A 26,802-nucleotide genomic window follows, 5' to 3' on the forward strand; every position below is an offset into this window, starting at 1 on the left:
CCAGCGCCGCAAACGGGCGATCAATCCGGCAACCTTGAGCTCGCAGATCGGCGCGTGGTAAGCACGCCCGGCACCGGCCCACGCTCGTCCACCCCGTATAAGTACGCTCCGCGCAGGAACGTCGGCCGCACCGCCCACCATGCCCAGCACCAAGTCTCTCCAGAACATCAAGCCCGAGGAGCTGTTCAGCGTCCCCGAGGTGGCGTCGATCGCCCATGCCGACGGCACCAAGCGCGACGCCTCCGCCGCCGCCACCAGCTCGCTCACGTACGACGAGGCCCAGATGCACGCCCACAATGCCGTCCAGACCAAGCGCCAGAAGGTCAGCAAGGCCAACGGCACCAAGGTCGAGATCGACCAGGACTTTAACTGCCACCCCAGCCCGATGCTCAAGCGCCGGCTGTCGTTCCCCCTACCCCAGACGCTCGAGGAGCACGAGGACGTGTCGTGGGTGCACTCGATCAAGGCCATGTTCATCGGCCTGCATCTGTGCCCGCCGACGCCTGCCGAGCCGCGCAAGTTCACCGTCGGCTTCTCGATCCACGACGGCTACTACTCGACCGACTTCAGCGTCTCGACGGTGACGATTCCCGACACCGTCGCCGAGAAGCAGTTTGCGGACCTCATCACGACCCAGGTCATCGACCGTTTCAAGGCCCACAGCAAGGACCAGCTCTACAAGTTCGTCGGCGTGGGCCTGTCGACCACCATCGTCGAGTACTGCCCCCGGCTCTGCTCGCGGCTCTGGCTCGAGCTCGACGTGCTGCCGTTCGTCATTCCGTACGAGTCGCTTGTTCCCGAGGACCCGTCGCTCGCGTACCAGCCGTCGTGCGACGAGATCGCCGACTCGCTCGCCCGCAAGACCGTCATGTACTTTGGCCCCAGCGGCCTCCCTCGGCTGCTCATCGGCTACCGCAACAAGGTCGAGGTCGACTGCAACAACGTGATCCGCATGCTCGACCTCGAGGACTTCAAGCGCGTGTCCAAGCCCGAGTCGTGGGAGTGCCTGACGCGGCTCGTCGACACATTCCGCAAGATCAAGGTCAACGGCCACCGCGGCGTCCGCGTCGCGTTCTTCAACGCCACGCCCCAGGGCGGCGGCGTCGCGCTCATGCGCCACGCGCTCATCCGGCTCTTCCGGCTGCTCAACCTCGACGTGTCCTGGTACGTGCCGCGGCCGAACCCGGCCGTGTTCCGGATCACCAAGAACAACCACAACATCATCCAGGGCGTGGCCGCGCCCGAGACCCGGCTCGAGGACGACCAGAAGCGCCAGTTCGACGAGTGGATCGACGCCAATTTCCAGCGGTACTGGGCGTCTGGCCCGCTGAGCGGCGACCACCCGCCCGGCGTCGACATCGCCGTCATGGACGACCCGCAGATGGTCGGTCTCATCGGCCAGGCCAAGAAGGCCGGCATCAAGGTCATCTACCGGTCGCACATCCAGATCCGGTCGGACCTAGTCGCCGTCAAGGGCTCGCCTCAGGAGGGCGTCTGGAACTACCTGTGGGACACGGGCATCCAGCACGCCGACGTGTTTATCTCGCACCCTGTCCGCGAGTTCATCCCGTCCGTCGTGCCCCAGGAGCGCGTCGGCCTCCTCGGCGCGACCACCGACTGGCTCGACGGGCTCAACAAGGACCTGTCCAAGTGGGACACGATCTTCTACATGAGCCTGTTCAAGCACCAGTGCGAGGAGGTCAAGGCCAACCGGCTCATGTTCCCCATGCGGCCCTATATCTGCCAGATCGCCCGGTTCGACCCGAGCAAGGGCATTCCAGACGTGCTCGAGTCCTACCGCAAGCTGCGGCTCATGATGGAGGACCTGCCGCTGCGCAAGATCCCGCAGCTCGTCATTGCCGGCCACAGCGCCGTCGACGACCCCGACGGCACCCAGGTCTTTGACGACACCATGAAGATCATCGCGTCGCCGCCGTTTGCGACGATCAGCAACGACATTGTGGTCATGCGCGTCGGTCCGAGCGACCAGATGCTGAACTGCCTGCTCTCGAACGCCACGGTCGTGCTCCAGCTGTCGACGCGCGAAGGCTTCGAGGTCAAGGTGTCCGAGGCCCTGCACAAGGGCCGCCCGGTCGTGGCGTACAAGGCTGGAGGCATCCCGCTGCAGGTCCAGCACGGCCGCAACGGCTATCTGGTCGAGGTGGGCGACACCAAGACCGTCGCCGAGAAGATCCACGAGCTCTTCATGAACGAGGATCTGCACATGATGCTGTCCGAGTACGCCAAGGTCTCTGTTTCGGACGAGGTCTCGACCGTCGGCTCCGCCGTGTCGTGGCTGTACATGTTCAACGAGCTGGCGAGCGGCCGCGAGGTCCACCCGAACGGCGGCTGGATCTACGACCTGATGCGCGAGCGCGTGGGCGTGCCATTCAAGGACGGCGAGATCTTGCTGCCGCGCGACATCGACAATGTGCCGAACTGAGCGCCTGTCGCGGCCTAGCTCTGTAAACAATAAACAAAATAGTCCACGTCTCTTATTGAGCCGCACGCCGTGCGGCGCCGACGCAGCAGCCGGGAGTAGCCGACGCGTCGGCCCCCGACCGGCTGCCGACCGGCGGCCGGCCACGACTGGCACCCGGCCAGCTGACCGGCAACCCGGCCCGTCTCCGGCCGCGTCTACGCGCCGTCGGCCATGGCCGACCACGCGTCTCCCGCTCACAGGCCGGGCCGGCCTGCCCGACCGCCGCCACAAGCGCCTTCGACCCGGACCCGGCCCCGCTATTGCCAACGGCACGGCCCCTGCGTCGCTACACCTGCGCATTTGGCGCCGGCCCACCGCCTCCACCCACCTCGGCAGCGCCCGCGGCCGGCGTCGCCTGCGCCGAGACCGGCTCGTTCCGCGTCGTTTTCGGCGGCTGGCTGAAAACCTTAATTCCCGGCGCAGTTCGCACCTTGAACTTCTTCCGAATGCGGAAGGCGGTCGAGGACGTTGTTCAGTCGCCATCTGGCCGTGGGTCATGCTTTTTTGCATCATTCCGGGGTAGGTGTCGCAAAGTTCGCGACATTTGCGGCACAAAGTACGCGTGTGGGTGCGCGGGCGTGCCTGTCCACTTTTGCCCCATCAAACAGATCGCGCGCAGAATATACCACAAACTGCTGCAGGACAACGCCGTACAAACATACGATCTTGAATTAATTTCCTAATATAGGCTAGTTCCCACACACGACCTCGCCAATTTACCTTGTACGGCAAATCATTCGCCGACTATAGCTTTCACATGTCAGCAGCAGACTCAATTAGGCAGTACTTTCAGTCCCTAGCTCACACACTAAAGTTTGTTGGATCCAAGCCTGCCAAACATCAAAAATTGCGAAAAATTTTACAGCGTCCAGGGCCCATTGCCATATATTTAGTCAAGCAAATCTGCACTCCTTTTCTTTTTTTTTTCTTCACAAAACAAAAGAATAGTTCCATATTCAATTCTTTGTTTTTTACCCTGAATAATCATTAGAAATGGTTCAGTCTGCTGTTCTTGGTTTCCCCCGTATCGGTGAGTGTTGAGCGGACGGGCGCGCGGAGGTGGCCACGGCCGACGCAATTGGCGTCTTCCTCGGCCGATATCGGCCGGGGACCACCCGCGGGCCAATTGAGTCTGCAGACGCGCAACGGACACTAACGGCGCAGGTGCTCAGCGTGAGCTGAAGAAGGCCACCGAGTCGTACTGGGCTGGCAAGATCTCGGCTGAGGACCTCCTCAAGGTTGGCAAGGACCTCCGTGAGAAGAACTGGAAGCTCCAGCAGGCCGCTGGCGTTGACATCATCCCGTCGAACGACTTCTCGTTCTACGACCATGTCCTCGACCTGTCGCTGCTGCTCAACGTCATCCCCGAGCGCTACTCGAAGTACAACCTGCCCGCCCTGGACACTCTGTTCGCCATGGGCCGTGGTCTCCAGCGCCCCGCTACCGAGACCTCGCCGGCTGTCGACGTGACCGCCCTGGAGATGGTCAAGTGGTTCGACTCGAACTACCACTACGTCCGCCCGACCTTCTCGAAGTCGGTTGAGTTCAAGCTGAACTCGAACAAGCCCATCGACGAGTTCCTTGAGGCCAAGGCCCTCGGCATCCACACCCGCCCCGTCCTGGTCGGCCCCGTGTCGTACCTGTACCTCGGCAAGGCCGACAAGGACTCGCTCGACCTCGAGCCCATCACCCTGCTCGAGAAGCTGCTGCCCGTCTACGCCGAGCTCCTCGCCAAGCTGAAGGAGGCCGGTGCCGACACCGTCCAGATCGACGAGCCCGTCCTCGTCCTGGACCTGCCCGAGAACGTCAAGGCCGCCTACAAGGTCGCCTTCGAGTACCTTGCCAAGGCCGCTGGCCCCAAGCTGGTCCTGACCACCTACTTCGGTGACGTCGTCCCCAACATTGACGCCATCAAGGGCCTGCCTGTCGCTGGTTTCCACGCCGACTTTGTCCGCGTCCCCGGCCAGCTTGACGCCCTTGTCGACATCCTCGAGCCCTCGCAGTTCCTGTCGGTCGGCATTGTCAACGGCCGTAACATCTGGAAGGCCGACTACGCCAAGGCCATCGCCTTCGTCCAGAAGGCCATCGCCAAGGTCGGTGCCGAGCGTGTCATTGTCGCCACCTCGTCGTCGCTCCTCCACACTCCCGTCACTCTGGACTCGGAGAAGAAGATCTCGCCCGAGATCAAGGACTGGTTCTCGTTCGCCACCCAGAAGCTGTCGGAGGTCGTTGTCATCGCCAAGGCTGTCACCAGCGGCCCCGAGTCGGTCGCTGAGGAGCTCAAGGCCAACGCTGCCTCGATCGCCGCCCGCGAGTCGTCGACCATCACCAACAACGTCGAGGTCCAGGCCCGTGTCAAGGCCATCACCCCCGAGCAGGCCAAGCGCAAGTCGCCCTTCGCTGCCCGTCTGGCTGCCCAGAAGCACCTGAACATCCCCGCTTTCCCCACCACCACCATTGGTTCGTTCCCCCAGACCAAGGACATTCGCATCATGCGCAACAAGTTCACCAAGGGTGAGATCACCCCCGAGGAGTACGAGAAGTTCATCGAGAAGGAGATCGCCGATGTTGTCAAGTTCCAGGAGGAGGTTGGCCTCGACGTCCTCGTCCACGGTGAGCCCGAGCGTAACGACATGGTCCAGTACTTCGGTGAGAAGCTGAACGGCTTTGCCTTCACCACCAACGGCTGGGTCCAGTCGTACGGCTCGCGTTACGTCCGTCCCCCGATCATCGTCGGTGACGTCTCGCGTCCCGGCCCGATCACCGTCAAGGAGTCCAAGTACGCCCAGTCGATCACCAAGCTCCCCATGAAGGGCATGCTCACTGGTCCCGTTACTTGCCTGAGATGGTCGTTCCCCCGTGACGACATTGCCCCCAAGGTCCAGGCCCAGCAGCTTGCTCTGGCCCTGCGTGACGAGGTCAACGACCTCGAGGCCGCCGGTGTCTACGTCATCCAGGTCGACGAGCCTGCCATCCGTGAGGGTCTGCCCCTCCGCGCCGGTGCCGAGCGTGACGACTACGTCAACTGGGCCGTCGAGTCCTTCCGTCTGTCGACCTCGGGCGTTGAGGACAAGACCCAGATCCACTCGCACTTCTGCTACTCGGACCTGGACCCCAACCACATCAAGGCTCTTGACGCTGACGTTGTCTCGATCGAGTTCTCGAAGAAGGACGACGCCAACTACATCCAGGAGTTCTCGCAGTACCCCAACCACATCGGTCTGGGTCTGTTCGACATCCACTCGCCGCGTGTCCCCGCCAAGGAGGAGTTTGTCACCCGCATTGGCGACATCCTGAAGGTCTACCCCAAGGAGAACCTGTGGGTCAACCCCGACTGCGGTCTTAAGACCCGTGGCTGGACCGAGACTCGTGCTTCCCTGACCAACATGGTCGAGGCCGCCAAGGAGTTCCGTGCCCAGTACGCTTAAACCTGGAGTTTTCGATTACATTGTCATGACACGGTTTACTCTCCTTTCATTTTCGTTTTTGTTTTAATAGTGACGCAGGTAGGATTTTTTGTGTGTACATTTCTAAAAGTTTGGTTCTCGAGCGTTATGTTCCAAAGATGAAAAAATTTGCCATGTCGTTTCTTTTTATTACTCTACATTCATTGTTTATATTTCATTTGTTTTGATTTTCAGTACATAGTTTCAACCTTCCGGCAAAATGGCTCAACCTATTTTTTGCAAAAAAAAAAAAAAAAAAAAAAAAAAAACATCGTTCATTCGTAGATCTGTGGGCTGCTTGCAAGCGGCCAACAGGAGCAGGCCTGCAGTTGCCTTGCGCTGGCTCTGTGCGTGTCTTGCGCGCGACTGCGGCTGGATCCAAGACTACCGCGCGCTGCCGATCAGCAATGCGTGGCTTGCGTGCATCGGGGCTACACTCAGCCATTGGCCATGGCGCGCCCGCAAGTTGCCGATCACTGCACGTTGGGTCCGCGTGCACCTATCAGGCCAGCAAACCCATCGAGGCTGCTGTTACAGGCGAGAAAGAACGCGAACCGCCTTAACGCCGAGGCACGCTGGCTGCGGAGACGGCCGACTACGTGTCAAACCACATGGCGCCTGTACGACGCTGCGGGTGGCTGTGGGCGCCTGTAGACGCCGGGCGGATGCGCGTTGACGCGTGAGCCGAGCTGGTTCGCGCTCGGCCGGCCTGGTTCGTGCTGCAGTGGACCCGTGGTTGGCTACTGCCGTGGCTTGCAGGGATCGGCAAGAAAGCGGGCCGGTTGGGTGTAGGGTGCATGGAGTGGCGTCCGCGCGGCTGACACAATCTGAGACCGCGCGAGAGATGGTGAGACATTGTGAGACGAGTACTTGTTTGCCGACCGGGGTCGGCTTGGCGCCGGCCGACACGGGTCGGCCGGCAGCTGGCGAGACAGTTCCGGGCAGCTGGCGGACGGCCCGCACAAGTGGGCGGCGGCAGACCGGAGCCGGGCGCGCGGCTGTCGCAGGTGTGGGCAGCGCCGATCGCTGGGGCGGTGGCACCGGTCCCCACCGGGGCTCGGCGGCGGCTGGGCGGCATCACGGGATCGGCGTTGTCTGTGCTACCAAGCGTACGCTGTTGGGGCGAGGCGTACCAAGGTACTGTTCAGGTGTGGCGCGTGCGTGTAGGTACCCGCGCGTGCCGGGTCGCCAGAGCCGGACCCGCGGAACCGGACGGGTGCAGGCACCTCGGGTCGGCGCGGATGCGCCGGGTCGCACCAGTTCCCGCAGTTGGAAGAGGATGCGGTGCCACGCGCGCCACGCGTCTACCCGCCGACCCGCGCGTCACCCCGGGTAACGCCGCCAGCGCCGCGCGCGTGACGGCCCCGCGGCACCGGCGCGGCCACGCGGAGCGCCGGGCCCGGCGCCGTGGCGTCCGCCGTGGCGCCCACCGCGGCCGGGCGGGGAGGCAGCGGCGCGAGGGGCACCTCTATCACGTGATTACAGGGCCCCCCCGGGTATCAAACCGCGTGCGCCGCACGCGCCGCACGCGCGGGCACCGAGTTGCCGCGAACACGCCCGCTGCGCCCCGCGCGCGTGCCGGCCGCTGCGTGCTGCGTGCTGCGCTCGGCCGCGGCTAGCGCCCGCGGCCGCGAAGGGATGCGATCGGAGCCCTGACTGGGCGTGGCTTGCAGGGGCGTAGCGGCCAAAGCCCCTTGCGCGTGGCGGCCGGCGGCGCCGTCCGGCAGCGGGGCCGACGAGACACGGTTGCCACCGGCGGCCGGCTCTGCGGCTGCTCTGGGCATAGATCGCCGGCAGCGGCGCGCCGCGCGGCGCCGGCGCTGCAGCCGGCGATCGGCGACCGGCGCGCCGGCCGCTAGCACCGGCGCTGCCGTAGCCAGGGCAGCCAGGGCGCCAGCCAGGGTAGCCAGGGCGCGTGCGGCACGGCGGCCGCGCAGCAGCGCGGTGGGCCGCCGCGCGGCCGGACCCTGCGGATCCCTTGGCCGGCGGTGGGGGCAGCCAGCGCGGTCGCCGCTGCGCCCGCAGCCGCGGCGTTGTCTGTGCGACGGCACCCGCAGCGCCGCGACCCGCCGCGACCCGCCGCGCGCGGGTCGCCGCCAGCCGGCGGCCCTGCCGGACCCGACCCGCGCGGCGGTGCTGGGCGCGCCACACCCCGCTAGCGCTACGCGCTGGGTACGCGCCCGGTACGTCGCACGACCGGCGCAACGTCGTACGCGCACCCGCACGCCGCATGCGCCACACACGTAACGCCCGCAGTACTCAATGTACTGGCGCAGCGCCCGGCCGCCGGTGTTCTCGCGGTGTGCAGCGGCCCGCATCCCTCCCACTACGCCGGCGCGGCCACTACGCCTACACCACTAAGCGCAGCGACAGTCATCCCTCTGAAAACAGCCGATCGCCAACATCCCTGTCTTTTTTTCCTTCCCTCGCACCTCTGCCGCTGTCCGTCACCGTCTTCTGGACAGTCTGAGTCCGCGTCCCGTCGCCCGTGCCCCCTTCCTGGTCGCCGACACGGTGTTTGGCCGATACGCGCCGCGTGCTTGTCCGTGGATTCGCCGTGGTCGCTGTGGATGCGACACAGCCCGAGTTTTGCAGCCGACAGACACCGTCGGCCCTTCTGAGCCCTTCTGCACGAGCCCGTTGTCTGGCCGTCCGGCGCCTGCTGTCGTCGTTCCGCCTGTCGGCCGTGCTGCGCTAATTGCCGCGCCCGCGCGTGCTCTCTGAGGACGCCGAAACCGCCACTGACTGGCTTCGCAACCGTCCGGGCCTGAGCCCGATGCCGCCGGCGGATCGTGTGCAATGGAGTATTCGTCGTACAAGTACAAGACATCCGGCGACCGGCCGCCGCAGGTCATCCGCAAGCTTGACAGCAGCTACTACACCTTCTTTAACGGCACCAGCGTGGCCTCCAAGACACCAAGCCCGGTGGCGCCGGTTGCGCCGCGCCGGCTGAACCGGCCGGACGCGGCGGACGCGGTGCCAGAGCCGTCGGCGGCGGCGCCGTCGTCGGCGCCGCCGGCACCAGCGACCGCAGCGCCGCCGAGCCGCACGCTTTTCCGGAGCAACGTCTTTGAGACGGCCACGCAGCCGACCACGCCGGCCCGGCCGCCCGGCCGGCCGCCGGCGACGCCCGAACAGCCGGAGCTGCCAGAGTCGGACCCGTCGCCGCGGTCGCAGCCGGTGCGGCGGCTGCCGGCGCGGCCGGCCGGCGAGGGCCTGGCGACCGCGTGGACGGCTACGGCCGCCAGCACCGGCTCCGGGCCGTCCGCCGGCTGGCCGCCCGCTCTCGGCACGCTCGGCGGCGCACTGCCGGGGGCGCCTGGGGCGCCGGCTCCCCCCTCAGGGCCGTCTGCCGGCGCGCTGGCCGCCCCGTCGTCCGGCCCGCCAGACCCCGGGTCCCGCCCGGCCACCGCCGGGCCCAGCCGGCGCGTGCCACCCCCGCTCGGGCCCGGGCGCGATGTGGCCAATGCAGCTAGCAGCCTGTCGCCGCTGTCGCCGACTATGCTGTCGCCGACGACGCTAGCGCCGGCCGCGCAGATGGCGCCGTCGCTCTCGTCACGCTCATCGTCGGTCTCATCGAGCTCGGACGACTTTGGCCACGACCACCCAGAGCCCCGCCTGGCGCCCGCGCCCGTCTTTCCGTCGTACAAGTCGTCGTCGCCGTCACCGCGGTCGTCGGCCTTCTTCCCGTCGTCGCCCACGTCGGCGCCTTTTGGGATTAACGAACACGCGTCTGAGCCGGGGATGCTCTCGGACGGGTCGTCGCGGACGAGCGTCGACCAGGACCCCCACGCCGTCGGCATCGCCACGACGACCATGTCAAGCCCGGCGTCGAGCACGTCAACGACGCGGCAGCAGTCCGGCAAGCGCGACTCGGACGAGCTGGAGCGGCCGCGGATGGCGTCGGCGCTGTCGGCCACGGTCGCCATCCCGCACAGCCTCTCGGACGCGTCCGTGGACTTCTACCCGTTCCTGCGCACGGCGTACCAGTTCACGCCGTCGCTGTTCTCGCTCTCGGTGGTGTCCAACTGCCTGTCGTTCGACACCAACGAGATTGTGCTGCTGCACTCGCTGCACCCGTCCGGCTGGGGCGACGGCACGATGCTGTCGACCGGCCAGCGCGGGTGGCTGCCGACGAACTACTGCGAGCCGTACGAGCCGTCGCAGATCACGCCGTTCCTGCTGGCCGCGCTCAACTTCATCACCAACCCACGGTCCGAGACCGGCCGGTGCTCGCAGGTCGCCGTCACGACCGTCGTTTCGGGCGTGCGCGCGCTTCTGGTAAGTCTGCCGCCGGGCGCGCTGACCGCAGGACCTGACCGACTGCCTGACCCGCGACAGCTACATGGTCTGCAGCTCGGAGCCGATCCGCAAGAACCGGCGGCTGCTGCTGGCCGAGCTGGCGTCGCTGGTGTCGGCGGCCAAGACGCCGGACGACAGCGTGGACGACAAGATCGGCCACATGATCGCCAAGACGTACCGGCTGGTGCGGCGCGCGGTGGCGTTCCACGACATCTGGATCGGCGACGAGCGCAACGCGGGCATGTACGACGCGGCCGCGTACCCGTTCAACACCGAGACGCCCGGAACGAGCCTGTTCAAGAACTACGGCGCGACCGGGGCGTCGTCGACGGTCGCGGCCACCGCCGGGGCGTCGCTCTTCCCCGACATCCTGCGCGTCTCGGCGCTGGCCCGGCTCAACTCGACGCACGAGGCGCTGCTGTGGAACCTCGGCTACTACATCAGCAAGCTGCACATCCAGTCGCGCACGCCGTCGATCCTGCTCGTGACCACGCGGCAAACTGTATATATCGCGCGGCAGCTGCTGTCGGTGGTCGACGCCGTTGGCGCGCGGTCCGCCGGCAAAAGCAGCCCGCTCGAGGCGGCCCAGCGCGCCGTGTACGAGCGCATCGCCGAGCTGGTGACGGCCGCCCGCGACGTCGTCGCGTCCAAGTACGACGAGGCCAGCGTGGACTTCGACGGCAAGGCGCCGTTCTCGCCGACGGCGGCGGTGGCGCCGGACGCGCCGGCCGGCCCCGCGGTCTCGGGCTCGGAGGAGATCAACAAGGAGACGCAGCGGCTGGTCGAGGCGGCCATCATGACGCTGCGCGACTCGAGCGTGTGCGTCGCGCGCGCCAAGCACGTCCTCGACAAGGTCGGCGACTTTGAGATCGACGTCGACCGCAAGTTCCTGGAGTTCCAGTACCAGACGCAGGCCAGCCGGCGGCCGTCGTCGCAGAACGCGGCCGGCGGGCCGTTCTTTGCCCGCGACAGCGCCACGTCGACGACGTCGACCGAGGACGACACCAAGCTGGCGCTGCTGCGCCAGCAGATGGCCGGCCCGCTGCGGTCGTTCCGCAGCATGACCAACACGCGCGAGTCCAACTCGAGCGAGTCGTCGGCGGCGAGCGCGTCGGACCGCGAAGCGACGCGGCACGGCAGCGTGGGCACGACGGCGACGACGGCGACGACGCCGAACTCGACGATCATGCCGCCGGCCGAGGACGGGCTGGGCCGGCTGCGCCCGGCGCCGGACACGCCCGCCGCCGAGGACCCGCGGTACGCCAACGTCGCGCTCGAGGACCGCATCATGTACAACGGCGACGGGCAGATCCAGGGCGCGACGCTCGAGGCGCTCGTCAAGAAGCTGACGTCGGACGTGTCGACGCCCGACGCGCTCGTCGTCTCGACGTTCTTCATGACGTTCCGGCTGTTCACCACGCCGTCCGAGTTCGCCGCGCAGCTGCTGGCGCGGTTCGAGTCCTTCTCGCGGCCCGGCTCGTACGGCGCGAACGACACCAACGCGCTCGCCGGCCGGCTGCGCGTCTACAACGCCATCAAGGGCTGGCTCGAGAGCCACTGGCGGCCGGACATGGACCACGTCGCGCTGCCGCTGATCCGGGACTTTGCGGCCGGGCCGCTCAAGGAGCACCTGCCGTTTGCGTCGTCGCGGCTGGTCGAGCTCATCGCGCGCGTGGCCGACGCCGAGGGGCCGCTCGTGCCGCGCGCCATGTCCAAGCTGCGGCCGGAGACGACGTACGGCGGCTTCGACGCGGCGCCGGCGCCGACGCCGATCGTCAACAAGCACAACATGGCCGCCGTGGCCAAGTACCTGGCCGACGGCGGCGCGCCACCGTCGATCCTGGCGTTCGACCCGCTCGAGCTGGCGCGGCAGCTCACCCTGCGTGAGTCACGGCTGTTCTGCCGGATCATGCCGGAGGAGCTGCTCAAGCGCGAGTTCGGCAAGGACCAGGCCGAGTCGCTCGCGCACAACGTCAAGGCCATGTCGACGCTGTCGACCGACCTGGCGTTCCTGATCCAGGACAGCATCGTCGCGCCCGAGTGCGCCAACAAGGTCCGCATGAACTTCATCAAGCAGTGGATCCGCGTCGCCGAGAAGTGCCTCGAGCTCAAGAACTACAACTGCATGATGGCCATCACGCTCGCGCTGCAGTCGTCGGTCATCGTCAAGCTCAAGAAGACGTGGGAGCTGGTTCCGCCCCGGTACCACACGCTCTTCAACGAGCTCAAGAACCTGATCGTGATCGAGAAGAACTACGCGTCGTACCGCATGCTCCTGCGCTCCCAGGACACACCCTGCATCCCCTACCTCGGCCTCTACCTCTCGGACCTCGTCTTCACCGACGAGGGCAACCCCGACAAGCGCAACATGGAGCCCGAGAACCCGCTCTCGCCCCGGGTGATCAACTTTGACAAGTTCATGCGCACCACCAAGATCATCGCCGACCTCCAGCGGTTCCAGGTCCCGTACCAGTTCCACGAGGTCGCCGACATCCAGTCCTGGATCTCGGCCGAGCTCGGCCGCGTGCACGCGGCCAACCTCCGCGACCGCCTCGCACTCTACAACCGCAGCTGCGAGATCGAGGAGCGCCTGGCCACCCGCGGCCTGCATGCCTCGGCCTTTACCACCAGCCGCAACTCGATCATCTCGCGCTGACCGCCAAAATCTACGTTTGATTATTGCTCATTGGGTCCTTTGCTTTTCGTGTTATATATCACCCGGCGCTCGCCGTTGTCTTATAGTTGGTCTGTTTGGGATGTTCTGCTCTTGATTTATATATCATTTCGTTTCTGTTTCTTGGATCGTCCGCCTCGCGGCACTGTGCTATTATATATACATGTTTAATAGGTCTGTCTTAATTTCTAATCTCGACGTGTGGCCGGTTCTGCCGAGGCGCTCCTGCGGGGCACGTAGTGCGGACGAGCGTCCGGTGGCAGCTCCGTCGAGGGTGACCGGCCTGGGCAAACAGGCTGGGGACGGTGGGAGTTGAGGGCTGTGCGGCTATGAGCCGCACGACATGCGGCTCTGGCGTGTGCGGCTGTGTGGCGCTCTGCGCGGGAAGCCGCACCTGGTGCGGCTCGATGCGTCGTGCGGCGCAGGCGAGGCGTCGTGGCTGTGCGGCGCGTCTCTTGTGCCACCGCGGCTATATGCAGGTCCTGAGTCGACGGTGAGCACGTGCGGAAGACTCCAGCGGCGACTCAGCTACAGGCATATAGCCGCTGCCTGTCCTGGTCACGTGAGTCGACCAGACTCCGCAAGGACTCGTGACGGCAGCGCCTAGCCGCCGAGAGAATCGCGTAGCACTCTGGCCGAAGACATCCTCTCTGAACACGCCGCTTCGACCAGTCGTCGCCGGGCTCGTAGACGCTTTAGCGGCTATATGACGCGCCAAACACCACGCCGGCTTATTTACCAAAGTCACGATTTGGGAGAAAAAAAATCGAGAAAATTTGACGGCACGACCTGGATCATCCATTGCATCCTGTACCCCAGGCACACAGCACGGCACCGGCAGGGCACGCGCAGACGCAATGTCGTCGTTTTTTGAGCACAAGCCTGCGATCAGCGAGGGCGACCTGACGCTGGTCTGGCTGACAAGAGACAACATCAAGCCGCTCAAGCCCAAGCAGGCCGAGAAGGCCGAGGACGAGCACGCCCAGTACACGCTGCACACGCGGTTCGGGTCGTTCCCGTACAAGACGATGATCGGCAAGCCGTTCGGCACGCAGCTGGCCAGCACGTCGTCGACCAAGGCCGGGTTCTGCCATCTGCTACAGCCAACGCCCGAGCTGTGGAGTCTGTCGCTGCCGCACCGCACGCAGATCGTGTACACGCCGGACGCTAGCTACCTGGTGCAGCGACTGCGGATCCGACCGGGCACCAAGGTGATCGAGGCCGGTACCGGCAGCGGCAGTTTCACGCACGCGCTGGCGCGGACGGTGCGCACGCAGGAAGCCGCGCGCAGCGGCCGGGTGTGGACGTTTGAATTTCACGAGCCGCGGTACGAGGCCGCGCGACAGGAATTTGAGGACCACGGCCTGCAGGACGTCGTCGCAAGCTTCCACCGGGACGTCTGCAAGGACGGCTTTGACGTGCTCGCAGAGGGCACGCTGGACGCGTCCGCGGTGTTTCTGGACATGCCGTCGCCGTGGCAGGCGATCCCGCACCTGAAGCGGCAGCTGTCGCAGACCAAGATCACGCGGATCTGCTGTTTCCTGCCGTGCATGGAGCAGGTCCAGCAGGCGATCGAGACGCTGCGGGCCGAGGGCTGGCAGGACATTCAGATGGTCGAGATCGCGGCCCGCAAGTGGGAGGCGCGCAAGGAGATGCTGCGCCGGCCCGAGGACGCGGTCGAGCGGCTGCGGGACATCAAGGAGCGCCGCGAGACCGGCCTGCGGCGGCGCAACGAGCGCAAGGCGGCCGAGGCGGCCGCTGAGGCCGGCGCGACCGAGACCGAGGGCGACGAGAGCGGGCCGCCGGCGCCGAAGCGCAAGGCCGAGGACGATGGCCGCCGCACCGAGCTCGACCACCTCTGGGGCAAGGGCAAGCGCGTGCATGAGGGCCAGGAGGGCTACGAGTGGCGTGACGTGTCCAAGGTCGAGCAGGAGATCAAGAGCCACACGTCGTACCTGACGTTTGCGTACCTGCCGCCGCCGATGCCGGCGGCCCTGCGGCAACGCATGGCCGCGAACGCGCGCGAGCAGGCCGCGCCGGAGGAGGAGCAATAAATGGCGCACGCGCCCTGACCCGTAATTGTGGGCTCATCCGTACGTTTGGTCCGAACCGGCCGGCTGGGCCGCTGCAGCCGGCCGCCCCGCCGCCTAGCGCCGCATCAACAGGCCGTTCATTGGGCGCTGCGGCCGGCGTTTCCGGGTCCTGGCGGCGGTGGCCCTAGCGGCGGAGCGGTGGCCGCGTGGCAGCGTTGTGTCGGACGTCGCCGGCCCCCCGTCCGCCGGCCGCACCGCCGCTGGCGGGCCTGCTCGGCTGCCGGTACTAATGCGCGCTAGCCGCATAAACGTGCATTAGTATCCACGTGTGCGTCGCATTCCTGGACCTAGCCGTGTGTACACTAGCGTGGAATATCGGTGGGCTTCCAACGCACTTCTGCGCGTATTCTATGCGCCAAGGTCCGCTGCCCCGTCTTATCTTCTGCCACCGCCGGCCAGATCCAGCTAGACACCGGCCGGGCGACCTGGCCGTGGGCTTGACTACGCCGCAGTGCTTGGCCGTACTCCGCAGGCCTGCGCCCCCGCCACAGCGGCGGACTGCGCGCTGACGGGGCGGCGCCGCCGGCGCCGGCGTGGCTCAGACAGCGGCCGCCGGCAGCGTGGTTACCCGCCCGTGACCGCCGCCCGCCAGAGCAGTTGCCCAAACGGGTCACGCGGCGCCGTAAGCGGAAAACGCTCACTGTAATATATTCGTGCGCTAGGCGAATTGGGACTAATTCCAAGACACCACCACACTGAACCACAATCTCGTAAAAGCTGGGAGCCGGCGCATTTGCACTTGTCGGGCGGTCTTCGGAGCATATAAAGACACCACCACTCTGCGCAGCCGAGCAAGCACGTCACACGGACCGTGCAGAGCGCGCGACTCATCCAGAATCCTCCCAGGCGCGCGGCCCGACAGATCAGCGCACCCGACGCCCGAGTCCGTCGAGGCTGCCTCAAATTTTCGAACGAGGCCCGGCCTCGTAAGCGAGAAAACGAGCGGGGCGCGCACCGAGCGCGTGGGCACACCCGCAGACCGAGATCCCGACCGGACCGTGCGAGCCGGCGCCGCAGCCGTGCCCGCAGCCGACCGTCCGCAGACCGGACCGGCGATCGCCGCCATGACCCCGGCCTTCGAGCTGATTGTGCTGGTACGTGCCGGCGGGGCAAGCTGACAACAGGGAGCGTCGGGCGGACCCCTCGAGAGCGGCGTGTCGGGCTACGTGGTCAAGTCAGTGGCCGAGCCGTGGGGCATCAACGTGCTGGCTGCGGTGGACGCAGGCACGTTCATGGCCGGCATCCGCCGAATCTTGCAGGAAGACACACACAGGCGGGGCGGACCGCGCACGGCGCACCGCTGCTTCGGCTCGACCGTGCTGCCGTACCGCAACTCGTACGCCAACACGGCGTACGTCGCGCACGAGTTGGTGCAGACCGTCTGTATCACGCATGCGCACCTAGATCACGTTGGCGCGCTCGCCCTCAACGCCTCGTCGTTCTCGCACGATCGGCCGAAGCACGTCGCCGGCCTGCCGCGTGTGCTGGATGCCGTCAAGGACGGCATTTTCAACGGCCTGGTCTGGCCCAACATGACCAACGAGGGCCAGGACCCGATCGGCCTGCTGCAACTGCGGCGGATCGCCGACGGCGCGTCCGCGGACGTCGCGCGCGGCCTGACCGCGCGCGCGTTCGAGGTCTCGCACGGCTGTCTGCACAGCGCGGGCCAGACGGTCGGCGCCGTGCCGTCGACCGCGTTCTTTCTGCGCGACAAGCACACAGGCGACGAGCTGCTCATGTTTGGCGACGTCGAGCCGGACTCGGTCTCGATCGACCCGCGCAATCGCCGCGTGTGGCACGAGGCCGCGGGCCTGTTCCGGGCAGGCCGGCTGCGCGGCATCGTCATCGAATGCTCGTATGCGTCGTGCCAGCCCGAGAGCTCGCTCTTTGGCCACATGTCGCCGCCGTACCTGATCCAGGAGCTCAAGCAGTTCGCCAGCATGGTCGCCGACCTGCCGGCCGGCGACAGCTACAGCACAGGCGTCGACGCGGCCGCGGACGCGGCCGCCGCGAGCCTGTTTGGCAACTTTGCCATGGGGTCGCCCGAGCGCCGCCGCTCGTCCGCCGACGACTCGGCGCGCGGCTCGTCGCCCCATCCCTACGCGCTGCACCCGAACCCCCACATTCACTACAACGACAAGCACGCGTTCATGCAGCAGTACTCGCCGTCGTCGTCGCGCCGGGCGTCCCGCGACGACAGCCAGACAGGCTCGGGCTCGGAGATCGACATGCCCCACGTGCGCAACAGCCTGTCGCGCGTGGCCGCCGAGCAGGCCGCTGCGGCCGCCAACCGGCCGCTGGCGGGCCTGACCGTTGTCATCAACCACATCAAGGACGTCATCTCGTACGATCTCGCGGACGACGATGCGCCACCGTGCTGCGCCAACGCCGGCGACTGCACCTGTGGCGTCGAGACCATCGACGCCACCATTCTGCGCGAGCTCGAGGAGATTGCCGCGCTCGAGGACGACCTGGCGGGCTGCCGATTTGTGATAGCACGGGCCGGCCAGAAGCTGGACCTGTAGAATAGAGAGTTGCATGGTGGACGTGGCGGTGTCGAGCCGCACGCCGTGCGGCGGGCAGCCGCAGTGGCGTAGACGTGGCTGACGAGTCTGCGGCCCCGGCCGCTCAGGGGACAGCCGCAGTGGCTAGGTGTGGCGTCGGGGCCCGCCGGCTCAGCAGGGACGCGCCAGGTGCGGCTCACGTGCAGCCGGCGCGCCGCACTCGGTGCGGCGCAGACCCTGGACACTTACCCCTCGCGTTCACGTGACATGAGCCGCACGGGTCCGTGCGGCGCCACATGCGCCCTACTGCATCCCCCGCGAACACGCAGCCCCGATGGCGAGCTTTCGCGCGACCATCCGCACACCCGGCACAGCCTTCGCGCCACGGACCCACCCTCAGCGGCGCCCGCCCACCGTCTCCGGCCGCCCGGCCGTTCCGCCGGATCCGTCCCCAGAGGCTAGGAGAAAAATTTTCAGCGCCCGCAGCGCACCGTTTGGGCGAGCTAGGCGACCGCAGCGGTGTCGCTAGCACGGCCAGGCACCAGGAGCCGTCGCCCACCGGCAGGGTTGAGCGGCTTGCGTGCGTAGGCAGACCGATTTCGCCATCGATGACGGAGCTTATTGGGAAAAAACTAGACGAGTCCAGTAAAAAACGCTCGCTCAAAGTTTCATTCCGCAACAATGGCCAGGCAAACGAGCCGTCCGGGCTAGCGCGCCGTCGTATGCTCCCGGGCAGGCGGCCGGGCCGTTGTCGGGCGCCGCGGCGGTATAAAGGGCGGCCGGCATGGAACCAGCGGCCATTCTGCATCACCATGCCTCCCTCGCACTTTGACACGCTCCAGGTCCACGCCGGCCAAGAGGTCGACCCGTCGTCGCGCGCGCGCGCGGTGCCGATCTACGCGACGACGTCGTACGTCTTCGAGGACTCGGCGCACGGCGCCCGGCTGTTTGGCCTCCAGGAGAACGGCAACATCTACTCGCGGCTGATGAACCCGACCGTGGACGTGTTCGAGAAGCGCGTGGCCGCCCTCGAGGGCGGCGCGGCCGCGGTGGCCGCGTCGTCGGGCCAGGCCGCGCAGTTCCTGGCGATCGGCGCGCTGGCGCACCACGGCGACAACATCGTGTCGACGTCGTTCCTGTACGGCGGCACGTACAACCAGTTCAAGGTGTTCAACAAGCGGCTGGGCATCGAGACGCGGTTCGTCGACGGCGACGACCCGGCCAAGTTCGCCGAGCTGATCGACGACCGCACCAAGGCGATCTACGTCGAGAGCATCGGCAACCCGCGGTACAACGTGCCGGACCTGGAGAAGATCGCGGAGATCGCGCACGCGCACGGCGTGCCGCTCGTGGTGGACAACACGTTCGGCGCCGGCGGCTACCTGGTGCGGCCGATCGAGCACGGGGCCGACATCGTCGTGCACTCGGCGACCAAGTGGATCGGCGGCCACGGCACGACGCTCGGCGGCGTCGTCGTCGACGCCGGCAACTTCGACTGGGCCGCGCACCCGGACCGGTTCCCGCAGTTCTCGCAGCCGGCCGAGAGCTACCACGGCCTGGTGTACAACGAGGCGTTCGGCAAGCTGTCGTTCGCGCTGTTTGTGCGGCTCGAGCTGCTGCGCGACCTGGGCCCGACGCTCAACCCGTTCGCGGCCTTCCAGCTGATCCAGGGCCTCGAGACGCTGTCGCTGCGCGTCGACCGCCACGTGGAGAACGCCGGCAAGCTGGCGCGCTGGCTGGAGCAGTCCGAGCACGTCTCGTGGGTGTCGTACCCCGGCCTCGAGTCGCACCCGTCGCACGCGCTCGCCACGAAGTACCTGCGCAACGGCTACGGCGCGGTGCTGTCGTTCGGCGCCGTCGGCGGGCCCGAGATCGGCGCGCAGGTCGTCGACCAGCTCAAGCTGGCGTCGAACCTGGCCAACGTGGGCGACCTCAAGACGCTGGTGATCGCGCCGCACTTCACGACGCACCAGCAGCTCACGGACGAGGAGAAGGTCGCGTCGGGCGTCACGCCGGACCTCATCCGCGTCGCCGTCGGCATCGAGTTCATCGACGACATCATCGCCGACTTTGAGCAGGCGTTTGCCGCCGTCAAGGCCCAGTAGACAGCCGCCGGCGGCCGTAGATCCAATGAATGAACTTTTACTATCTAGCCTACCCATGAATACTCTACACCAGCAGGACCGCGTTCACGCAGCCGTCGCGGTCCGGCTCGTTCGTGATCTGCGCGTACTTGCCCCACACGACCTTGCCGCCGGCGGTGACGATGCCGAGCTCGGACACGTTGACCTCGATGATGGTGCCCTTGGTCAGCACGCCCAGCTGCGTGTACATCGGGTTCTGCGGGTTCTTCTTGACGCTCAGGATCGGCAGGTGCACCGTCACGCCGAGCTCGGGGTGCGTCACGTTGGCCTTCTTCTGCCGCAGCGCCGACGGCCGGATGATCCGCTCGAGCTTCACCGGCCGGCGCGTGAAGCCCTCGCCGACGAACGTGTGCTTGGTGATCATCCGCTTCCACGCCTTGTGCTTGGACTTGCCGGTCTTGATCACCTTGAACATCTCCTCCTCGGAGATGCCGCGGACCTTGGGCAGCGGCACGGCGAACTTGGCCGCCTTCTCCAGCCGCTTCTGCTTGATCGACGTCGACAGCGCCTTGGCCTGGTTGGTCTGCTGCCGGTCGAGCAGGTACGCGGGCACGCCCTCGGGGTCGACCTCCTTGGTCGGCGCCGCGTTCACCATCGACTTCTCGTGCTGCCGGATCTTCTTCTTCATCTCGATCTTCTCGGCGTGCCGCTTCTTGGCGAACATCTTGGCCCGGAAGCCCGTCAGCCGCTGGGCGTCCTTGGATATCCGGTGGCCCTCGCGCGCCTCGCGCTTGCGCCTGGGGTCAGCGGCGCCGGTGCGGCGACATACTTGCGCTCGTCATGGTCGAGGCGACGACCATGCTTCTTGATGTGCTCCTCGATGTACTCGTTCTGCGGCTGCGGGGGTTAGCGCTGGGGTCCGCGCGGGCGCGCGGCCGCGCGGCCGCCGCCGACAGCGCTGCCGACGGCTGCCGCGGCCGCCGCGCCGGATCACTTACCATGGCGGTTGCTGGCTGCTGAATGCGGCGGGCGTGAAAATATTTTCCAGATGGGAGTTTCGTCGCCGGGTAACTCCCATCGCTGCCATGGCAACCGCTGCCATGGCAACCGCGCATGACGCGCGCCGGGTAGCACAACACACGTGACGCGCGCGCCTATCGCTGCCGCCGCGCTCCTCTATCAAACAACAATGGCCGACGACCCGGCCGGCCTTGACCTGCCGGGCTCGCTGCAGGGCCTGGCCGACAGTCCGCTGCCGCCGCTGATCCGCCAGCCGCTTTCCGACAACGTGGCCAATGTGCTCAGTCCGAACCTGTACGGCTACGCGGACCGCTCGTCGCCGGTCGAGCTCAGCACGAAGCGGTCGCTGCGGCCGGCCGTGGACCGCGAGTCGCTGCCGCCGGCGCTGCGGCCGGCCGTGCGTGCGTCCCAGGACGCGCCTGATGATGAGCGGCCGCGCGATGCCTCCGCCGACGATGCGTACGACGCGGAAGCCGCGTACGACGCGAGCGACGTGTACGACGCAAACAACGTCTACGACCGGATCGACGCCTCGTACGCGCTCATGGACGCGGCGCAGACACAGACCGAGGCCGGTACGCCGCCCGCGGCACCGCCGGAGACGCCCGGGGCCGCTGCGGACGCGCTCGAGGCGTCTGACGACGCCGCCACTCCAAGATCGCCGCCGAAACCGAACCCGGTCCTCGACAGGGCCCGCGCCCTGGCCACCAGCGATCAGGCCGATGCCGACAAGCAGCGAGAGCTGCACGAGCTCTTTGTGAGTGCCGCCAGCAACAACGACGGCGCCACGGTCGCGTTCCTGGTCGAAGCAGCCGGCGTCGACATCAATGCGCCCGACGCCGACGGCTCGACCGCGCTCATCTACGCGTCGTGGCTCGGCCACAGCGCCATGGTCGGCCAGCTGATCGCCGCCGGCGCGGACGTGAACGTCTGCGACAAGTGTAAGTCAGTTTCTGGCGCTGCTGACGCCAGCCAAATGGTCGCCGCTCATGTGGGCCGCCAGCAGCGGCCACAAGGACATCGTCAAGGCGCTGCTGCAGGCCGGCGCGGCCACGGACGCGTGCTCGGCGTCTGGGCGCACGGTGCGCGACTTTGTCGCGCCCGCCAGCGACGTGTCGCGGGTCATGGCCGACTCGGGCATCGTCGTCGACGACCGGCGGGCCAACCCCCACGACCTCGACCGCGCCGTGGCCGAGTCCGAGCAGCGGCACATGCTGCTGCTCGAGTCTATCGACAACCTCGGCGTCGACATCACCAAGCTTGGCGTCGACAACGGGCTCGACGCCGACTCGGACGACGACGACGACGGCGCGTTCGACTGGGACCAGTGCCTGCCCGACCAGATGTACGTGTTTACGAACGCGGACGTGCCGCGGCTGCTGGACGTGGCCGTCGGCAAGGCTGCGCCGCAGTGCGGGCCCGCGCAGCGCACGCAGCCGGCGAACCTGCTGTTTCTGGCCGCACGCTACGCGCACTACTACCAGTCGCCGGACCTGCTGCGGCGGCTGCTGGTGCTGGCGGCCGAGCGCATCAACGACGTGGTCGAGGCGCACGAGGACGACATGGCGTACCTGGCGTTCTGGCTGGCCAACGTGTCGCTGCTGCTGTACTACCTGCGGCGCGACGGCGGCCTGGCTGAGGCCACGCTCGAGCACCAGCAGGAGCTGATCGAGCTCGTGAGCGAGATCTACGTGACGTTCATCCGGGACGCCGAGCGCCGGCTGAACGACGTGCTCGACGTGGCCATGCTCGACCACGAGACGATCCCCGGGCTCGACGACGTCGCGTTCCAGAACGAGTGGCGGCTGTTTCGCGCCAAGAAGCGGCCGGACCCGCCGGCGTTTGCGCCCGCACCGGCGCCGGCGCCGAACCAGCCGTCGCCGCGCACCGTCACGTCGCTGCTGAGCTCGACGCTGTTCATTCTCGACCTCTACGGCGTGCACGCGCTCATTGTCGGCCAGATCATGTCCCAGATCTTCTACTGGATCAACGCGACCGTCTTTGGCCGCATCATGGCCAACCGGCGGTACCTGGCGCGCACGCGGGCCATGCAGATCCGGCTCAACGTGTCGTCGCTCGAGGACTGGGCGCGGCAAAAGTCGCGCCGGCTGGCGACGGCGCCCGCGCGCGACCAGACGCTCGTCGACATCGTCCGCAGCCAGCTCGCGCCGGTCGTCCAGCTGCTGCAGTGGCTGCAGTGTCTGTCGTCGCTCTCGGGCGAGCGCGCCGACGTCGAGGGCACGCTGCGGCAGCTGCCGGAGCTGACGCCGGCGCAGCTGGTGCACGTCGCGCGCAAGTACCGGCTCGAGGTCGGCGAGAACGCGCTGCCGCGGCCGGCGCTGGCGTACCTGCAGGCGCTGGACGGGCCCGGGAAGCCGCCGCTCCTGGGCCTGCTGCGGCAGTCGCTGGCGCCCGAGCGGTCGCGGTCGCCGAGCCCGACCAAGGAGCGGCCGGCGCTGGGCTCGCCGCGCGGGCTGCGCGCGTCGCTCGCGAAGGCGCTCCACCACCAGCGCGACAGTCTCATCAGCCGGATCAACAACGCGACGAGCTGGAACGACCTCGACCGCGCCAGCTCGAGCTCCGACGACGACGACAACGACGACGACGACGCGTTCGACGGCGCGCCCGCCGACGCGCTCCACCCCGACGTCTCGCTCATCCTGCCGTTCGTGCTGCCCACGGCCGCGCAGATGACCGAGTCGTGGGGCGACGGCGGCCGCCGGCTGGTGCCCACCCTGACCACGGACTTTTGGGACTCGCTCGACCGCGCCGTGCCCACGTACGGCCTGCCAACCCGGCTCGACGACCTCGACCTCGGCCTCGACCTCGGCCTCGACAAGCTCGACGTCGCCGGGCCCTACGTCGACCGCATGGACACGGCCTGGTGATGCGGCTACAGATTACCCCGCTAATAAACAAACCGACGCCGACCTAGATGTGCTCGCTGGCGCTGCGCCGCCCGCCCCGCCGGATGCTGCCGCGCTTGGCCACCGCCAGCTCGTTCTCCTTGCCGGGCGTGAACATGCTGCCAAACTTCTTGCCCCACGACACCTTGCGCCCGTGTCCGACCGATCCAACCCGCTCGGGCGACCCGTCGCCGTCGTTGCCGTTGGTGATGTTGCTCAGCGAGCCCAGGTGGTCCTCGGCCATGGGCGACTCGGACAGCACGTTGAGCGCGGGCTTGGCGGCGCGCACCTTGCCGTACGGCGTGCCCATCGCCGCCGACGCCTTGGACCGCTCGAAATACGACTCGGTCAGCTTGGCGTAGAAGCTGTCAGCGCGGGCCTCGAGCCGCTCGAACTCGCGCGAGCGCAGGTCGAGCGACGTCTCGAGCCGGGCGAGCTCGGCTGCGAGCTCGACCCGCCGCGACTGCATGTCCTGGACCTCCTTCATCAGACTGGAGTGCTCGGTCACGATGTACGAGTTGAACTGCGCGGCCGAGTCCAGGAACGACGCGTGGATCTCGGGCAGGAGCGACAGCGGCTCCATGTTGTTGCTGAGCGTGGTCAGGTCGGCCACGACCGTGTCGAGCTTGGCCAGGACGGCCGCGTTGGCGGTGCTGTCGGGGCTGGCGGCGGCCTGGGCGAGCGTGCGGAGCTCGTCGAGCGAAGACACGACTGCGGCCGGCACCACCGGCGCGGCGTCCAGCCGGCTGCCGAGGACGGCCTCGAGCTTGGCCGAGTACAGCTCGGCCTGCTGACGCGAGGCGCCAAGGACGTCGTGGGCGACGGCGGCGGGGACGGCGGCGACCGACTGCGCGAGCTCGTCGCGCAGCCCGGCGAGGTCTGTGTGCTGGCGGGCGACGGCCTGGTCGAACCGGCTGCCGACGTAGTCGCGCAAGTCGGCCGTGGCCGCGGTTTGCCCGCCCAGAGCGGCCACGATCTCGTCCAGCGCGGTCTGCGTTGTCGCGCCGACGGCCGCCGGCAGCGCGGCCAGGGCGGTCCGCAGCGTTTCGACGGCGCCGTCGACGTCGACCTTGGCGGCGAGTCCACGCGCGTCCAGCGCGGCCTCGACGGCCTCGCCGGTGGCCTTGGACGAGGCCTGGACGAGCTCCGGGACGGCCAGCAGGCTGTCGAGCTTGGCGGGGACGTCGCCGAGGCTGTCGAGGCCGCCAAGCTTGGAGTGGACGTCGCCCAGCCGGTCGTCGAGCCGACCGAGGCTGCTGTGGACGTTGTCGAGCCGGTCGAGCGGCTCCAGCTTGGTGTGGACGTCGTCCAGCCGGTCCAGCTTGGCGTGGACATCTTCCAGACGGCCCAGCTTGGTGTGTATGTCGTCCAACCGGTCCAGCTTTGTGTGCACGTCCTCCAGCCGCTCCAGCTTGCTGTCCACGTCGTCCAGGCGGTCCAGTTTAGCATTCACGTCCTCCAACCGCTCGAGCTTGGCCTCCACTCCGCCCAGCTGGCTCTGTGTGGCCAGCGCCGCGTGGCCGCTGTCGATCTGCCGGGCCAGCGCGCCGAGCGCCTCGCTGTGGGCGTCGGCGAGTGTCTGCGCCTGTTCCTGCGCCTCCGGCCCGGCCGCCACTATCTGGCCGACCAGCCCGGCCAGCTCGGCCAGCCGGGCCTGGACGGCTTCGACGTCGGTTTTGGCGGCCTGGGCGGCCGCGGCGGCCTTGTGGGCGTCGTGCACGGCTGCCACAGCGTCGGCGCTGGCGCCGAGCTCGGCCAGCGCCCGTTTGAGAAGACTCTCGAGCGATTCGCGGCTGTCGGCGGCCGTGGCGGCCACAGCCTCGACCCGCTCGGCCAGCTGGTCGACGGCGGCCTGCTGGGCCAGGCCGGCGTCTGCGCCGAGGTGTGTGGCCAGCGTCTGCTCGAGATCGGCCTTGGTCTTGGACGAGGTCTCGGCGTAGTGGACCGCGACCCGCTCGACGGCGGCCTTGTTGTGCTCGAGCAGGGCGCCGAGCGTGCTTCGCAGGTCGTCGACCTCGCGCTTGCCGACAAAGCCGGCCTGCTGGGCGGCGTTGCCGGCCTCGACGAGGGCCAGCAGCTTGGCGACGTCGGCGGCCGTGCTGGTGTGGCCGGCGCGAACGGCCCCAGCCACACCCTCGGCGTTCTCCGACACGGCCTTGCTGAGGGCGGCCAGCTGCGGGCCCGCGTCCGGCTGCGGCCGCGCGGCCAGCGTGTCGATCTTGGTCGCCAGCGCAGCCACGAGTGTGGCCAGCTCGGCGGCGGCGCTGTCGGCGCCGTCACGGCCGTCCACGGCCGTCCGCACCGCCGCCAGCTCAGCCAGTGTGGCGGTGCGCGCGTCCAGCAGCGTCGTCCGCAGATCGTCCAGCCCGATCTTCTCGGCGCTGACCATGTCCGCCAGCAGGCTGCGCGTGTGCTGCTGCTCGGCGCCGACCACCGTCTTGAGTGCCTGCACGATCTCCCTGGTCGGGTCTGTCCGGCCGTCGATCGCCCTGTATGACTCGTCCAGCACGGCCTTTAGCTCCTGAACCTGTTTCCGCAGCGCCGACTCGGTGTTGTGAATGTTCTCCTTGAGCGCGACCAGGTCGCTCGCGTTGTCCTTGGACCGGCGCAGCAGGCTGTCGACCTGCATCTCGGCGCGCTGGATCGTAACGTCCGAGTGGCGCGAGGTGGCGTCGATGCCGGTCGCGATGTCCAGCAGCTTGACGAGCTGCTGCGACATATCGGCGATCCCCGCGGCCGTCTCGCGCTCGGCCGCGCTCGACAGGCCCGGGAACTTGGTCGGCGAGCTCGTGCGCGAGCGATTGCCGGCGTAGAGTGGCGACGCACGCGTCGGCGACGAGCCCGCGGGAGCCAGCACGGGCGAGTCGCTCAGCGGCAGCGGCGGCGGCCGCCGTTCGGGATCAGAGGAGTCCCACCTGGGGTCAGCGGCCAGGGCCGGCGCGTGGCTTACATCGGAATTGGTCTCAGGGCAGTGGTCGAGTCCGAGTGTCTGATCCCACGAATAGACGTCGGCGTCATGTGGACGTGTCAACCGGGACGATATCCAACAGGGTAGCGGAGAATCTGCAAGAGATCCTCGGAGACCGCGGAGACCTAATATATAGCGCCTGGCTCGTTCGCCTTGCTTAAAGTGGCTGTTGTCGTGTCGGTGTTCGGAGCACTCCGCTAGGACGGTGAGGTGCGGCTTTGTTTATTTACGCTACGCGTGTGGCGCCTGACGTTGCTATGGCAACGTAACGTCGCTCGGTCTTACATAAGCCAGGGGGGCGTTGGGAGATGTAGGGTTGTGCG

The 26,802-nt window shown here is 67.5% G+C and overlaps 9 protein-coding genes across 9 annotated transcripts; 7 read left to right on the top strand and 2 right to left on the bottom strand.

The window, feature by feature from the left end:
• Positions 1-136: 136 nt before the first annotated feature.
• V1510DRAFT_411494 (uncharacterized protein) lies at positions 137-2,494 on the top strand (the record flags this gene model as incomplete). Its single annotated transcript, XM_066932908.1, has 1 exon — positions 137-2,494. The coding sequence occupies one exon, from the start codon at positions 140-142 to the stop codon at positions 2,441-2,443; it is 2,304 nt and encodes a 767-aa protein (XP_066790961.1). The 3' UTR covers positions 2,444-2,494.
• Positions 2,495-3,422: 928 nt separating this feature from the next.
• Positions 3,423-6,272, top strand: V1510DRAFT_411498 (cobalamin-independent synthase). Its single transcript, XM_066932909.1, has 2 exons — positions 3,423-3,512; positions 3,647-6,272. Exons 1-2 carry the CDS (start codon positions 3,476-3,478, stop codon positions 5,908-5,910), a joined length of 2,301 nt encoding a protein of 766 aa, XP_066790962.1. The 5' UTR covers positions 3,423-3,475; the 3' UTR covers positions 5,911-6,272.
• Positions 6,273-9,825: 3,553 nt separating this feature from the next.
• Positions 9,826-12,886, top strand: V1510DRAFT_360411 (ras guanine nucleotide exchange factor domain-containing protein; the record flags this gene model as incomplete). The annotated part of the gene is made up of 4 exons (XM_066931016.1): positions 9,826-10,209; positions 10,241-10,897; positions 10,985-11,157; positions 11,338-12,886. 4 exons carry the CDS (start codon positions 9,826-9,828, stop codon positions 12,884-12,886), a joined length of 2,763 nt encoding a protein of 920 aa, XP_066790963.1.
• A 768-nt stretch (positions 12,887-13,654) lies between these two features.
• On the top strand, positions 13,655-14,992 carry V1510DRAFT_411508 (tRNA methyltransferase complex GCD14 subunit-domain-containing protein). The gene has a single exon (XM_066932910.1). The coding sequence runs from the start codon at positions 13,762-13,764 to the stop codon at positions 14,956-14,958; it is 1,197 nt and encodes a 398-aa protein (XP_066790964.1). The 5' UTR covers positions 13,655-13,761; the 3' UTR covers positions 14,959-14,992.
• Positions 14,993-16,121: 1,129 nt separating this feature from the next.
• On the top strand, positions 16,122-16,937 carry V1510DRAFT_352015 (cyclic-AMP phosphodiesterase; the record flags this gene model as incomplete). The annotated part of the gene is made up of 1 exon (XM_066930870.1): positions 16,122-16,937. A coding segment is annotated over one exon (816 nt), but the record flags the coding sequence as incomplete, so codon positions are not given.
• Positions 16,938-18,313: 1,376 nt separating this feature from the next.
• Positions 18,314-19,606, top strand: V1510DRAFT_406023 (Cys/Met metabolism PLP-dependent enzyme-domain-containing protein; the record flags this gene model as incomplete). The annotated part of the gene is made up of 1 exon (XM_066932361.1): positions 18,314-19,606. One exon carries the CDS (start codon positions 18,314-18,316, stop codon positions 19,604-19,606), a length of 1,293 nt encoding a protein of 430 aa, XP_066790966.1.
• A 21-nt stretch (positions 19,607-19,627) lies between these two features.
• Positions 19,628-20,596, bottom strand: V1510DRAFT_389908 (ribosomal protein S8e/ribosomal biogenesis NSA2). The gene is made up of 3 exons (XM_066931740.1): positions 20,584-20,596; positions 20,415-20,482; positions 19,628-20,382 (listed from the first exon to the last, which is right to left on the bottom strand). The coding sequence occupies exons 1-3, from the start codon at positions 20,584-20,586 to the stop codon at positions 19,671-19,673; spliced, it is 783 nt and encodes a 260-aa protein (XP_066790967.1). The 5' UTR covers positions 20,587-20,596; the 3' UTR covers positions 19,628-19,670.
• Positions 20,597-21,149: 553 nt separating this feature from the next.
• Positions 21,150-23,493, top strand: V1510DRAFT_360494 (dilute domain-containing protein C25B8.08; the record flags this gene model as incomplete). Its single annotated transcript, XM_066931020.1, has 2 exons — positions 21,150-21,546; positions 21,578-23,493. 2 exons carry the CDS (start codon positions 21,150-21,152, stop codon positions 23,491-23,493), a joined length of 2,313 nt encoding a protein of 770 aa, XP_066790968.1.
• Positions 23,494-23,536: 43 nt separating this feature from the next.
• Positions 23,537-26,529, bottom strand: V1510DRAFT_360341 (uncharacterized protein; the record flags this gene model as incomplete). Its single annotated transcript, XM_066931011.1, has 4 exons — positions 23,537-24,412; positions 24,776-25,250; positions 26,010-26,426; positions 26,462-26,529. The coding sequence occupies 4 exons, from the start codon at positions 26,527-26,529 to the stop codon at positions 23,537-23,539; spliced, it is 1,836 nt and encodes a 611-aa protein (XP_066790969.1).
• Between the last annotated feature and the right edge of the window lie 273 nt (positions 26,530-26,802).

Source organism: Dipodascopsis tothii (assembly GCF_038497935.1).
Source record: "Dipodascopsis tothii strain CBS 759.85 unplaced genomic scaffold V1510scaffold_4, whole genome shotgun sequence".
Taxonomy (NCBI): domain Eukaryota; kingdom Fungi; phylum Ascomycota; class Lipomycetes; order Lipomycetales; family Lipomycetaceae; genus Neoaidaea; species Neoaidaea tothii.

Excerpts from the sequence above, each read along its gene's own strand:
- V1510DRAFT_411498 (XM_066932909.1), top strand. The coding sequence starts at position 3,476 with ATGGTTCAGTCTGCTGTTCTTGGTTTCCCCCGTATCG. Across the intron at positions 3,513-3,646 it reads TCTTGGTTTCCCCCGTATCG|GTGCTCAGCGTGAGCTGAAG; the intron begins GTGAGTGTTGAG and ends CTAACGGCGCAG.
- V1510DRAFT_411508 (XM_066932910.1), top strand. The coding sequence starts at position 13,762 with ATGTCGTCGTTTTTTGAGCACAAGCCTGCGATCAGCGAGGGCGACCTG.
- V1510DRAFT_389908 (XM_066931740.1), bottom strand. Across the intron at positions 20,383-20,414 it reads CTCGACCATGACGAGCGCAA|GCGCAAGCGCGAGGCGCGCG; the intron begins GTATGTCGCCGC and ends CGCTGACCCCAG.